This window comes from Aythya fuligula, chromosome 4, assembly GCF_009819795.1.
Source record: "Aythya fuligula isolate bAytFul2 chromosome 4, bAytFul2.pri, whole genome shotgun sequence".
NCBI lineage: Eukaryota > Metazoa > Chordata > Aves > Anseriformes > Anatidae > Aythya > Aythya fuligula.
In genome coordinates, this window is record NC_045562.1 from 52,255,927 (window position 1) to 52,270,616 (window position 14,690).

The 14,690-nt window shown below is 40.6% G+C and overlaps 1 protein-coding gene across 1 annotated transcript in view; it reads right to left on the bottom strand.

Moving 5' to 3' along the window:
• Positions 1 to 14,690, bottom strand: part of LIMCH1 (LIM and calponin homology domains 1) — a 169,844-nt gene that overhangs the window by 93,164 nt on the left and 61,990 nt on the right. The window contains exons 2-3 of the mRNA XM_032186133.1: positions 14,261 to 14,331; positions 2,153 to 2,222 (exon numbers count right to left, since the gene is read on the bottom strand). Of these exons, the coding sequence (XP_032042024.1) occupies positions 2,153 to 2,222; positions 14,261 to 14,331 (141 nt within the window). The remainder of the gene's footprint in view (positions 1 to 2,152; positions 2,223 to 14,260; positions 14,332 to 14,690) is intronic.

The following is a 14,690-nucleotide window of genomic DNA, read 5'->3' on the forward strand; positions in this document are numbered from 1 at the left end:
ATTTCACTCAAAGCAAAAGAGGTAGTTATGCTTCCATGGTATTTCCATGAGTACTGGAGGAAATCACACACACTGAGGTGAAATAACTGGAAAAGTTACTATATACTATGTCAAGCCAACCAAAGCTAAGATAATAAAGAGAAATCAGCAATAAATAAAGGAATGTCCCTCACATGCAGTCAACCATCGAGGAGTTCTGACTGTTTCTGGAAAGTAATGTTAATTTTTTTATTTTTTTTTTTTTTTAAGGCATATGGACATGGTACAGGTGTGAGAGAAGAAAAAGATACACTATGTGCTCAAACACAGTAGTGATGTCTGTACCTTAAAATATTATGCCATAAATTCATGCTAACAGACAATCGTACTCAATAATTTTAAATTTGCACACAATCCTTGAAGCAATCGCTCACCACTAAGTAAAAATGGCAACAAAAGTCAACAGGTACAGCACTAGACATGTTTCAAAGCACGTCTCTGTTGGAAGGCTTGCTTAGTTTGGAATGATCTATTTACAGCATAGTAGGTAAAAACACCCATTAGCAACATTCAAAAAGTCAGAAGTGCCAGTGAACTTTTAAACAGTCTACTACTGTATTAGGAAAAATATTTAGAAAAATAATTACTTAAGGTAACTAAAGGACATGGGTACAGAAGTAAAAAAAAAAAAAAAAAAAAAAAAAGTCACCTTCCAAGACAAAAAAAAAAAAACAACAACAAGCTGCTGTATTATTAATAGCTTGAAAAACATTTTTTTTTCTTACTGCTTTGTAGACATACATCTGGCAAGTGAGAGCTTTATCTCAAAAAATGAGAACACGCACACAATTAATGTTTCCACGTCCTTCCTTCTACAATCAACTTACCTTTGGGATTTTACACATGAATAAGAAAAAAAAAAAAAAAAACCAACAACACAATGTAATTTAATATCATCTTCTAAAAACAGTCATAACAAAAATGGAATCTTTTATGAATGGGGTACAAGGAAATGAGAATTACACTACTGGCATCTTTTGCAGCAGCTTATTCCAAGTACACCTTTCAATTAGGCTTGGGTAGGAATAAGCTAGATGGGTTTTAGAGGCAAAACAAAAGCACACGGGGAAGCATCACAAACGGGGTGGTAGGGATCACAAATGAAATTCTAAAACTATGTGGTATTCATGCAGAAATGGGCCTGTCAATCTACAGCTAGGTAATTACATTACGGAACCAATTTAAAAATGAATGTAGCACGGTTTCTGAACACATTGAAACTTTTTAATGCTGGATAATAAAGGAAGGTTGACCTTAACTATCAGCAACTAATACATTCAGAATCTTGCAAAACTAAGTTAAAACATCAGTAGTGTCGTAAGAGAAAAGAACTATGTATGCAAGTGTATCATTAGTCTAAATTGAGGATGGTCACCCTCCACACACCCAAGAGGCCCTTTTATTCTTAGCCACATCTTGAGGCCAAAAACAAAACAAAACAAAACAAAATCAATATAGCCAGATTTCTGTCTCACATACCCTACACCCAGCACCCATTCATACCCACACTGTCCGTCCCAGCAGCAGGCACAAGACCGTGCCACCCCCTTGAGGTGACCCTCTGAACACCAGCACTCCAAAGAGTTGGAGAAAACTGTCTCAAGGGTCAGGTTCAGCCCACAGGCTGTAAGTACATCCTCTGTGGTCTTCCTTGCTCATGACAGATTATGGCCAACTTCTGCTCTGCCCGTAAAGTCAACACGAAATGGTTCCCCAGATAGTCCTGCAATGAATGTTATCTGCAGACTGTGGTGTTCCGAGGAAAAGGCAAATGAGACAAAATATACAAATACATTTTTTTTTCTTTCCAAAAAGCTATCTTTTTGCGGTCACAGCTTGAAAAGTATACAATTGAGTTCTTAGGGAGCTAGAGCCGAAACTCTCAGACAGTATATAACCAAGAAGATATTTTTCCTCTAAAAATACACTCCCTCCTGAATACGTCCCCCTTCTAAAAAAAAATAGACTGGAAGGTCTTCAGATGTCTGCACTGTTCAGATTTCAGCAGGACTGTCTGAGTTCAGTAAGTTAGAAGAGTTCAAATTACAAAAATAATTGCTATCTAAATCACACAGTCACAAAACCAAGATTTTTCTCCATTTGATATACTCACCAAACCTGCAATGGGGGTCGGTAGTCTATTGATCTTTTTTATCAATCCCGGCTTTATTGCATTCAGCAACCTGTCATGAGAAAGGAGTATTTATGAGTGCTAAGTCACAAAATGCAAATTATCAAACACTTGTGCCCAGCGTATAAGCATTTTATTATGGCTGTGGAGATTCTCCCCATTTTCCCCTCCCAAAAATGCGCGTACCCAAAGCTTCATCACTGAAATGAAGAAATTGAAAAGAAGGAAAAATATCCACAGCACAGAATCCCAACAATATTTCCTTCATCTCCCAAATTGATGTAGATCACATCAGTCTTGACAGGCTGTGGGAAAATGTTGTCACATCAGTCTGCCTCCCCTGCCTAGGGGCAAGGCATGTCTGGAAGGAACTGAGAGCAGAAACCCTGAGGGTATCTGGGTATCACCACAGCTCAGAAAGAACAGTCCAGCAGTTTCTGTGCTGCAGGGTGAGGAATTTTCATCATAAAATCCTCTTGCAACAAACTGTGTTTCTCTACCACCCTTCCCCCAAGAGAAAACCTTATTGTGCTTTTTATGCAAAGGCCAAAAATTCAGTCCCAACCACTGGAAAGAAAATCATCAGATCAAGACACTCATTTCAAATTCAAGATCTTGAAAGAAATCAAAAAAGAGGCCTATGGTAGTTTAAAACTCTAAAAATTAGAGTGTCTACAATGAAAGAGAGGTATCTCACTTGGTGCAGGCAGTCTCCGTTCAGGAACTACCCCTTCCAGCAGCCTACCATAACCACACATGGCAATGAACACAATGTGAACCAGGTTTTGGGGAGCTGGGGGGACTTTTTTCTTTTTAATCATCTTGCAGTGAAAAACTGTGCAATCCAGCCTCATACAGACTGCGGTACTATTCCTGCCTTCTGCTTATGCTAACATCTAAAACTAATATGTCCTAGAAACAATGAAATGGGAAGAAAAGAGCCACTCTTTTCCTAGAGTCATCATTTTATTTCACGGTTTTTTGCAAACAAAAACTACTTTATTTTTCCCAAAGGCACAAACTTATTTTTCAGACTTGCACAGCAAGCAATATAAACTAATATTTTTCATTTAGCTGCTGCAAAAGTCAACTAACGATTTCTTTTTCTTTAAAGCACTTCTTACTGAATACTCTAGTTTTGTCACAGTGCCTATTCTGACTCAAGGAAAAAAAAAAAGTATTAAGTAAAGCATCCCATTTTCTTTATTACTAAAATGCGAATAAATCAGACACAATAACCAATACTGCAGAAGCACATCAAATGCCATAGACAATAACAGAAAGTAAAATAAAGAGCTCTTAATGGAAACCCCAGAAGTCAAAGCCCATTCTAAATAAATCATCAAAGTGCCTTGTACAGGCTTCCCTGTGAAATAAGGGAGAGGGATAAAATGAAAGAAAAGATCAGGGAATAAACAACACTTTAGATCACGGCTTGGAGTCTGAAGAGGGAGGAAATGGGACAGGGCAAGATGGAAAAGCCTGTGGAAGAAAGGTCTCTATTATTAAAATGTTTACCTCCTGTTGGAAACATCTCTAAACAGTCTGGCACTAAAAACCTTCAGGACTGGCTCACTGAAGAACGTGCCAAAGGCAGCTTTCTTCCAGAGTCGACTGGCTGCTTCCAAACCATTGCCTCATCTCCAGCAACAGTCCAGATGCCAAAATGCCAAGTGTTGCAAGCTGGCTCGGCCACCAACCTGGCCAAAAAGCTCCAGGCTATGTGACTCTCACAACCCTAACCCTGGGCTCCTTCAGAGGAGAAGACCCTCAGACATGAGGCCTGCGAACAAGTGAACGGAGGAGACAAACTCTGCAGCCTTCCTCTGGCCCCATGGCACCGGCCCCCCAACCACAGCAGGGTGTGTTGACTACAGCAGGGTGTTCATAAACATCAGCTGTCACTTTTCTGCACCACTCAAAAAATGTCTTGTAAGAAACAAGCGGTACCATTCAGAAACATTAGCAACCAGTACCCGGCAGAGAACTGTGCTAGCTAACATAGTACAGGCAGCAGAGAAGAGACAGCGTGACCACAACCAGAAGCAGCTATTTTTTCTGCACTTAACTGCACAGCAAGGCTAGATAACAGCACCATATGCAAAAATGGACAGGGGAACAATTCGAGTCTGTTTTCCAATCTTGTGGGTTATCTCTGAGAATTTTTTGAGACTACACCCCTCCCACCACCCAAAAAAAAAGAGAGAAGACAAATTCACATACTTCTTGAATCCTATCTTTGATAACTTAAAGCATCAGAAGCACTGCTGAGCAGATCATTCTAGTACATTAAATTATGTCTTTAAAAATATCTTTGTATTTCTGCAACTCCTGAGAAAGGTATGGAAAATACTGTGGCAGTATTCACTCTCCTGTTCCTGCAGTAGGAAGACACTTGAAGGCATCTGCTCAAAAACACACACCTAGTTGATGACATATTACAATCCTCCACCTCAAACACCTGATCGGGGTGGCCATTTTAGCAATGCTGGCCATCTAGTGAAGGCACTAAGGTGTCTACTGGCAGGTGCTGATAGAGGGTTTGGGACAAATGGATACCCACTTGTCCTGAGACTTGGAATGATCACTCATTTCTCTGAGTACCTCCTATCTCCTACTGACCCTCTCTCCTCCACAGAAGTAGTCCTTTTTCTTGCGCAGTAAAAATCATCAGAGCTCAGGTATATTCAGGTAGATATCCTTTGTTGTGAGGACAACAAAGGCAAATGCACTGTTTGCTCCTAAATGTAAATTAGGAGCCCCCTTTCCCATCCCCCAAATTAAGATCCACCAGTTGCAAGCTCAGGTTTTCCCAAGCATACATTTAGTTTACATATTTGTATAGTTGTATTCTTCGAATAGAGAAAATCCACAAATGGATGCTCATCTTCTAAAAAACACAACAAAACCTTTACACCACTGTGTATCACATTCTCTTACGTAAGATAGTGTATAAACGGTCAGAGCTGAGTGCTGAAGTTGGAATAGAAGTGTCTTTTTTGTTTGTTTCTTTGTTTTGTTTTTAAAAGGTACTACTTTTCATATTCCTGCAACTAGGAATCTAGGAAACCAGATGTCAATGGGACAAATCCAACCAAGCAGTCCTGAGTGAAGAAAAAACAGAATTATTTTAAATCTTCCATGATTTTTCTATTTTCCCTTCCTCTCCAGTAAGATATTGCTTATTTAAGGTCTCATATCACATGGTGAGGGAACAGTGGTGGCAACAAACCATAAAACAATGTCCTTTGGTACTGTTCTCAAAAGGAGACTGTAAGTATAGTCTCCAAGCTTGGCCCTTTTTGATAGCAGGGGTTTGGTGACCAACAGGCATTTTGGAGACAGCTGGTAAAACAAGGTTAGGCAGGACTCTTAAAAAGCTTCAGCTTTCAAGCAACTTGCTTCTTACAGAAAACATTTTGGAGATTAACGGTTTCTTAACAGTTACTCTTAACAGTTACTTTTGTTAAATGATATGGCGAGGAAAAAAAAGAAAAAAATAATAATATAAAGACTTCAGTACTTCTATTGAGGCTGTTTTAGTACCTGATATAATCTGCATTTCTCTGACATAACCAAAAAGAACATACGACAATGAAACATTTTATCAGTAAAAGAAGCAACGACATAGCAAAATGAAGCAAAGACAAGATAAAACAGTTCTTTAAAGGACTAAAATACAGTATGATGAAGGCAAAAAAAAAAAAGCAATCCTACCAAACCCCCAAAAGGCAGCAACCCAACACAGGGTAAAATCAAAGCTCTTCAGGTTCCATCTGTAAAACATGAGTCTCTACACATATGCCTGACCCATTCGCAAGATCCTTCAGGCTCTTAGCAAGGATTTCTGTCCAACCCCTCTGGCATTTACGCACCTGCCCTGAGTCAGGTTAGTCCTCTGTTCTTCACTTCTCTCCTTAAAGTTCTCACCCACTTCCAGTGCAATATTCACACATCCATCCACCCCTTCCCCTGGCCAGATCCTGGCTTAGATCCTTTGGTAGTTGGCTGCTACATGTTGCTGGTAAGACTCTGCACAGTAGATAAAACCTGAGAGCTGCCTTACCTTATGGAAACATCAGGGCACAATGGCACTGGAAAGCTGATCCATTCCCCCTCTTATAGGGAGAAGCTAGGTCATTTCCTTCCCCCTGCAAAACAACTCTGGTAGGTATGGGAAGAATCAATTGCTCTATTTGGTACCGTCCCCAAGGCTTGAAATTCCAGAAGATAAAGTATCTCTGCAGAAGGACTGCCAGGCTGAAATCAGGACTAGCCACTGTGTGACTAACCTATGAGACCTTCCTGGGGTTGTTTATCAGCAGTTAAGAATTTGAAAAACCTCTGCCAGGAAGAGAAGGCGTTTCAGGCAACAGCTGATAAAAGATCTAATGAAAAGCACCAAGACAACTGCACATGAAATTCTTGCAAGAAAGCGTCAGTTAAGAAAATATTCGGAGGATGGTTGCCAAAACCCAGCCTCTAAGAAGACCTTGTTTCTAAGAGGAAATAGAACAGAAGCACTTTCAGAGAATAAGCTTCAGAAATGAAAAAAAAAAAAAAAAAAAAAAAAAAAAAAGAAAAAAGAAAAAGAAAGAAAAAGAAAGAAAGGTTGAGATGATGTGCCATTCACAGATGATTCCAGCCTGGATGGATATGTATCCAACAGAGTTCTTCGCTCAAATAGCAGATCATATTCCTAAAAAGAAAAGCTTCCTAGTGACCTGAACTTAAAGTAAGAAGGCGTTTCATATTTGAGAGTTCAGGAAATTCAATCCACAATAAGCCTTCAAGAAGACATTTATCTTTTTTAATTTTTACAGATTTATATTCTAACAAGCAGCCTCTCAGCACTTGACAATTATTAATCCAACCCGTTTCAGTATCTACATATTTTTACCTTATGCTACATAGTGGCAGCTCCAAAAAGCCCAAAAGTAGTTGAAAAGGCTAGGAAAACCCACTATTAATCTTAAATACAGGCAAATCGTATTGAAACAACACAGACAACAAAAGTCAATAGATTTTTGTTGCAAAGGAAGTGTCAAAGAAGTTTCAAAATATCGAGATGTTCCTGAGGTCACAAAAATATTTTTGGGAAAACATTCTTGAGTGATTGCTAATGATGCCCCTGTTATTATTTATGTAGGGTCAGATGAACAAGGTGCTTTTTTAACATGCGAAACAGAACTGACTTTGTCATATAAAAGGCTCACAGTCCCGTCTAATAAGTAAAAGGAGAATACAGAACTACGCAAACCTGTAGGACTGAGAAAACAAGTCAGCCAAACACAGCATTGCATGGGCCTTGCTCTGCCAAAGACTAAAAATACGAACGAGATAGAGGCTTTGCAAAACAGCTCAAGAAAGGCAAGAGGGAAGATTGTGCCTTCACGAGGACTATTTATACAGAACCTACTGCCACAATGTAGACACGCAGACTGTCTCATGTACCTGTAGATTTACAGCTCTCAGCTTTACAGGGAGCAACAATAAGTGTGGATAATTACCCAAAGTATTTATCCAAAACAATTTCTTAAACATAAACTCTTGGAAAGCCGAAACCTCTCACAGGATTGCCTTGCTTTGCACTTCAGCAAAACTCAGTTTGAATGGATCAGTGTTCCGTAGTCTCTTGCTCTGTCAATCACCAACCTACGCTGGAAAAACCCTACTATTTAGTCTGCTGAGATGCATATTTCTTTTTTTTGACATAAATACAAAGACAGGCCATTCTAGTTGTGCTCAAGCATGGTCCTCAATGGCCATTCTCCCCTTCTCATGCACACAGCTGAGCACTATGGTTTACGTTACCCTTGACCCCTCACCTAAACCACACAAATAAATAGCTCTTCATTTTAACACAGTAATAAAACTTAAAGATTAAAAACTCTGGGTTCATATAAAACTGTTTCAGATGTCCTCACATGAACCTAAATCTTAATGCTTAATGAGCCTTGGGGCCCGTCTCTCTAAACTGGAGACATGCCAAATCCATGATGCCGATAATGTTTTGGCTTTACAATACACAGCCTGAAAACCACAGAACACCAATCCCTTCTTACCTCAAGGCATGGGTCACATTCAAAACTTCAAGTATGTCTATGAAACTCAAATACCTTCTTAGTTTCCAGGAATAGCAAATTCAAACAAAGCTTAATTAAGCATAAGGGGCTAAGCAGCCACTAACTTCGCCAGTGAGGTATCTGGCAAGACAAGAGGCTGTGTGATGTACAGTGCAGGGACAAGTGCTGAATTGATACCAGGGCCACACCACTGACAGATAAGTAAAATAACATATACAAATCCAACAATCTACAATGACTGCATACTTGTTTTCCCCTACCAGCTCTCCCCAAGTGGCAAGGCAATTTTAAGTAAATGACATTAACTTGCAAAACCAAACAGATTTTTAAACAGCCAAACAACTGAAATACCCTATAGATAATTAAAGCTGTTCTGAAGTCTAGTTCCACACCTAGCAGTACCACTGATGCAGAAGACAAAGTTTAACTATCCCATAGCATTATACTTGCACTGATCTGGCACATATCCAGCCCTCACTGAAAACAGCATTCATGTCAGCCCAAAGCTTGGTCAGATGCACTGCAACCATGATGCAAGCCCAAAGAAACTCTGCTCTCCGAGAATAAGCAGCTCATTCATCACCAGAGACATAAAGAACACAAGCCAAGGAGATCTCTTATTTATAGAAGAAAATGATTCTCATGACAGAATAAATGATAAATTCCTTTAAGTAATTCTTGATCACAATCACTTTCAGCTCACGTAGATTTATAGCCCCACTTCATGCTTTTCTTTAAATACTGTTAAAACAATCAGTATCCATGAATAACTCCTCATGTCTTTTCTCACACTTAAAAGTACAATAAAGATTGCAAGTTTTATTTTTTAAGTGCATATATCCCTAACATGCATGACTGAAGGGAAGTGCCTTTCCTAGAAATTTTTCTGCATATGAAAAGGGTAAAACTTTTCCCTTAACTGTACATGGCCAATTTTACCAAGTTCAGTTAAAAGCAACAAACCCCCTTTGTATTTGCTCTTTCAAAAAATAGAGTAAAGAGCAGAGTCAAAGAATGCTGATTACAAACATTAATCACTGTTTTTGGACACTTTAGTAACTTATATAACACCACGTGCTAATCTAGAAAATAAATACCTTGGGGAAAAAAAAAAAAAAATTAGGAAAACGTTCATAATCTAGTATCCAGAACTGCATATGCAAGTGACATCTGTCTTTAATCACATATGGTTATTACTCTTTCACCGTATTTATGCCATGGCTTCCCAACAGTATTTGTTAGAACTTTCACATTTGAGTGAAATCAAAGATTTATTATGGTTGCATTTACTGCTATAAATTGATTTACATACAAACATATAGCAGACACGCAAAAAAACTGTTCTACATATGGAACCCATGGCATTCACACTATCACGACACTCCTGTACTGCACTGCAAGGCCAACTCATTTGTGCTGATATCTGAATCTGGATTTGGTTTAAGGTCCACATCCCAGCTGTTGTTACTTTTTAATAACGCTATGTTTTGGTCCTATTCCTGACATTACAATCTCATTAACATTACTGCAAACTTTCAGAGTGGTGGGGCAGCTTGATTGCTGAGAAAGCTCGAGAGAAGATATGATTCCAATTGCTTCTCCTAAATGCTTACAGGTGCATTTCCCTACTCACTAGGCACCTTCAACCCTTTGATAGTCATATCAAGTAAATAACTTGGATTTTCAAGTCTCACATCCCCACAGACCTTTCTAACTGCTGAATGCCCAACGTGACAGGCGAGAATCTGCAGCAGCAGTGCAGGGCAAGGAGGGGAGGCAGGCAGCAGGGAGAACAGAAAGGAACTTCTCTCCTTAAAAACACCTCCAAGAGTATTAGAGCAATTAACAACCGGGCAAGGTTACAAGAAGTTGTATTCATCTTTGCCTTCATGTAATGATTTTAAACTTACTAATAACAGTTGTTGCATGATTAGAAATAAAAGCAACTTCTATTCCCTTACCTACTGTTTCAGTAAAGCTGAACTAACCATATCAGTGGGGCAGGTAGGGGCAGACAGCATGAACTTTTTCCTGTTGCAATCAACCTTCATTCAGATGTCTGAATCTAGAGAATATCTAGGTAAAACCTAACTATTAAAGCTATGTAAAAAAAAAAAAAGGGGAAAGGGGAAAGGGGAAAGGGGAAAGGGGAAAGGGGAAAGGGGAAAGGGGAAAGGGGAGTATGCTGGAGCACAAACTGGGAATTTCTAGAGATATTTGCTGCTGTTGATGTTGCATTCCTTCCTCACACAGATTTCTGTCTTGTCCCCAGGAAGGCATATTTGTCCACACATGCAGCAGCGTAGCCAGGAAGCTCCTCAGTCTTTCCATACAACAATTTAATACACAAAGCAAGAACAGAGCAATAACTGCCTCTGTTTAGCTGTGTCTGATGTCCCTTGCTGAAATTGCCATTTGCACCGATGTCAGGCAGCTATGCTAAAAAGCCATGAAATCATTTCAGAAAAACAGAAGTAGTAGTCATTGGCTTCTAAGCACAGCTGGGTGAACAGCCAGAGCTGGTACTGTCAGGGAAACTGCACAAGTGGGCTTTCAAAGCCAGCAAGAAGGAAGGGCTTGTGTTACTCTCATCTGTCAGCATACAACTTGATGGCATCCTGCATTGTTTAAATATGTTCCTGAGCTGAGCCCGGTGAGCTAGGAAAGAGTCATAATGAGGCTGATCGAGATGCCAGTGACCGAGCAAACACTCCCAGGGAAGCAGGCACAAGGACTTGCAGGTGCCTGTGGCTAGCTCAGGAGCATAAGGCTTCCCCACTAGTCAGGCTGCTGGTGTACAACACGTCCCTCCCAAGAGCCTGAGCTTTTGGCATGGTGTAGTTTTTTTCATGTACTGAAATATGTGCATAGCTGCTGGATGTGAATGAATGATCTGTAACCAGTGTAGTGACGTCTGCCTGAGTTTGCAGTGGAGTGCTACAGCAGTACCTCAAGCGTTCACATCTCAGTAGTCTGCTAATTACCAGAGCCGCAGCTAGGAGAGATTTATGAGTCAAGTGTCTGTCAGCAGGGAAGAGAAATGCAGCAAAAGCGTTGCAGGAAAAGGCGAGCGTCACTACAGGTTCTGAAATATCCCTTGAAGGAGCAGATAAGAGAGAAAAGGGAAAGCTCCTGTTACCGCCTTGCTGAAACAGGAACCTACACCTGACGAAGTGTAGGCCATAAGCATTGCAATCAGCTGGAGGGAGGCCTGGCATTACTGTGTGAAAGGCTCCAACAACCTGCTGCAGACAAACATTTCCCCTGTGTCATTTTGCACGCGGCTAGTCTGGCTGTTAGCAGACTGGACCCCATCCCTGGAGGTGTTCAAGGCCAGGCTGGATGAGGCTGTGGGCAACCTGATCTAGTGGGAGGCATCCCTGCCCATGGCAGGGGGTTGGAACTGGGTGGTATTTAAGGTCCCTTCCGACCCCAACCATTCTGTGATTCTATGGTGCCTACCTCCTCCCATTTTGGGGCAAAAAGCCTGCATGGTCCAAGGGCAGCTTGAGACCTGTTTAGGAGACTGAGGGCAAAGTGGCTGTGTCCACCTGCTGACATCAGTTCCCAGTCTTGTAGCTGCTGGGATCCCTCAGGACCCAAGTTCACGTTCAGTCCTCATCTCAAACTACAACAGACAACAAGAACACTGAAACACCCATCTGAAAGTAAGCCCCAGTCCATGCTCACATGAACATCACCCGCAAAAGTGCCTGACTGTGAGTTGTCAGCTAATGACACTAGCAATTACTGTGGAGACAAACTGAGGCAAGTTTGGCTTTTTCCTAAAACTTTCAAGCAACAAATCAGATAAACCAGACCAAAGGTAATGTCTTCTTCCATTTTAAGAAACCTAAGAAACCTCTAATTCCTTTCTTGCATTCTCTAGCTTATCAGAGATTTTAAGATGCAGTTTTCATCTACTTTGTTGAGTCGTGACAAAAGCTCAACAGATTGGAAGAGAGAGCTTGAATACTGGTAGATTTTGTTCATAAGGTAGGTACCCCGGTGAGGTCTCTGACAAAACAGAAAACTCCTATCTACAAAGTCAATATTGCCTGTGGTAGCTTTACCACCAGTGCTTCACTGAGCAAGAGATATAAAAAATAACTATCAATGCTTCATCTGCCAAAGCTTGTACTTTTCAAAGATGCATTAAGAGCTCTGTGTTACACCTCCAAATTTCTACTGAGTTCTTACAGCAGACTTGGATGCAGCGAGGAACAAACTTTTATTGTTGGTGTCATAAATTCTTCATCATCAGAAAGCCAGACTTGAAGGTCTAAGTGGTGGCTCTGGTTGATGCTATGCAGCCTACTAGAATTTCATCCACCAACCACGGCTGCCAGATGCCGCATGTAATACGGACCTCTCAGGTCAGAGGTTGAGGAGACAGGTCCCTTCAGACTGGTTTGCACAGATCCACAAGGGTGAGCAAGGACGAGCAGTTTGCCCAACACCATAGAACAAGTTAGCAGTATAACCAAGTGTTGTCCCTTCACCTGCATGCTACTGGAGCTTACAGCCTCCTAAGAAAGACATATTCACACTTTTTTTTTTTTTTTTTTTTACCAAATCATTAGTTAAGCTTTCCATCTACAGCATTTAAATCAGACTACATCTGTGTACTTGCAGATAAGATTAGAATCTAATCTTGAAATACACATCCCTTACTTTTCATGCAACACAATTCAACCTTAACATTTAAAGAGCACTGTGAAGTGACTCAGCACTCAGTACTTCAATTGAACACGCAGAGGAGTGAGATCTTGAGCAAGAGGCAACCCTTGCATACAGAGAGGTAAACGCCACGCTCCTTCCGAGTTACACAACATTTGAACAACAATAACAACTACTTCCCTCCTCCCAAAGCCACTCCTCAGCAAAGACATGCAACTACAATCAAACAAGATCGTATCACTTCCTTTATGCTTTTTTCCACTTTAACAGCTAAAGTTCAAGGTATCTGATTAATGACACAAGTGAGATATACAGCGGTATTTACACAAGTAAGTTTCAAAGCTATTGTAAACTACCTACAGTTGACTTACAGGATATTAGCTCAACCATACTGCTGAAAACAGACTCCGAGTTCCAGCACCTTTCCTAGTATAAAACAAACAATAGCTGCAATGTTCCAGCTAAACATCTCAGGAGATCTCATTCATAAATTGCAATAGCATTCAGTTCTGCACAAGCGTCATCCTTCTGGTGTGCAAAGACAGCTGTTACCTACTTCAGGGACAACCCTGCCTGCCCAGGGAAAGAAATCCGTCCATACAGACGATTCAGGTCAGCAGATTCCCCCAAACTCTTGACATCCTGCATGGGATTTTCAAAGAACATGGGGCATTAGGGCACACTTACAAATTTCTCTTAAAAGTCACCAGCTTTGGCATCCAAGGCCACAACGTGCTTTTGGAAGACTCTTGCCAAAAACCCACTGTTAAAACCACAGAGAGAAACATGCAAAAGTTAACTTGCATCTCTTGTCCAAAAATTACAAAACACATCATTCAAATACACCTTTAGGTAAAATTTGGAGGATGTCTAAACTTTCCAGAAACTATAAAAGCAGCTGAGTATTGATGGTGTTCAGATGGTTAACTCTTGACAGGTCCAAGACTCTTGGACCTGGAGTTGCTCCAAAACACTTCACTGCAGTGGAGACATCTATAGGCAGGTGTGGAACACCATTCGCCAATCTGTGGTTAACATCTTTAAATAAAAGGAAACCAAAAAGCAAACATCGTTTTCACTTCACATAACTCAGCTAAGGAGCTGGGGTGGAGTGAGGGAAGCACTCTGCAAAGCCTGTTTTCTTTAAGCCACATTTCAATCCTCACCATAACAATAGCATCGGCACTGAAAGGATGCTGCTGTCAAATACCAGTGTGCACAACGTCAAAGCTTGCAAAAGGAAACTAACAGACATACTCATTAAAATTCATTTCATCCATAGTCAAGAACATATTCAAGGCTCAAAACCATAAGTGTTACTTACTCACACAGAAGAATGCCGTTTTCTAACCCAGAACGGAAGTCTTTCTCACCAAAACTTCTGCCTGTCACTTGCTGTAAAAAAGTAGGGGGAAACAAAAGAGCGGCATACGTTAGAAGGTGTGCTTTTCAAGAGCAATTCATAGCAAACAGTTAAAGCATCTACTGCAAATGAAACATCCAAATTTTATGGCATTGCCGAAGAACTAAGTTGTGTACCTCAACAAGGTTCTTCTTCCTGTTTCATTGAGCTATTTAACCCATCAAACAGAGATATTTTTTGCAGCTTATTAAAAATCTAGTATTGGGTTTGAACTTTTGCCTTTAACCTCTCACCTTCCCAGAATAAGCAAATCGAGCCGGAAGCACTTGCCCTTCAGCCACACACCACCATACTCCTTGCCATATGAAATGACATTTCTCATCATGAAGTC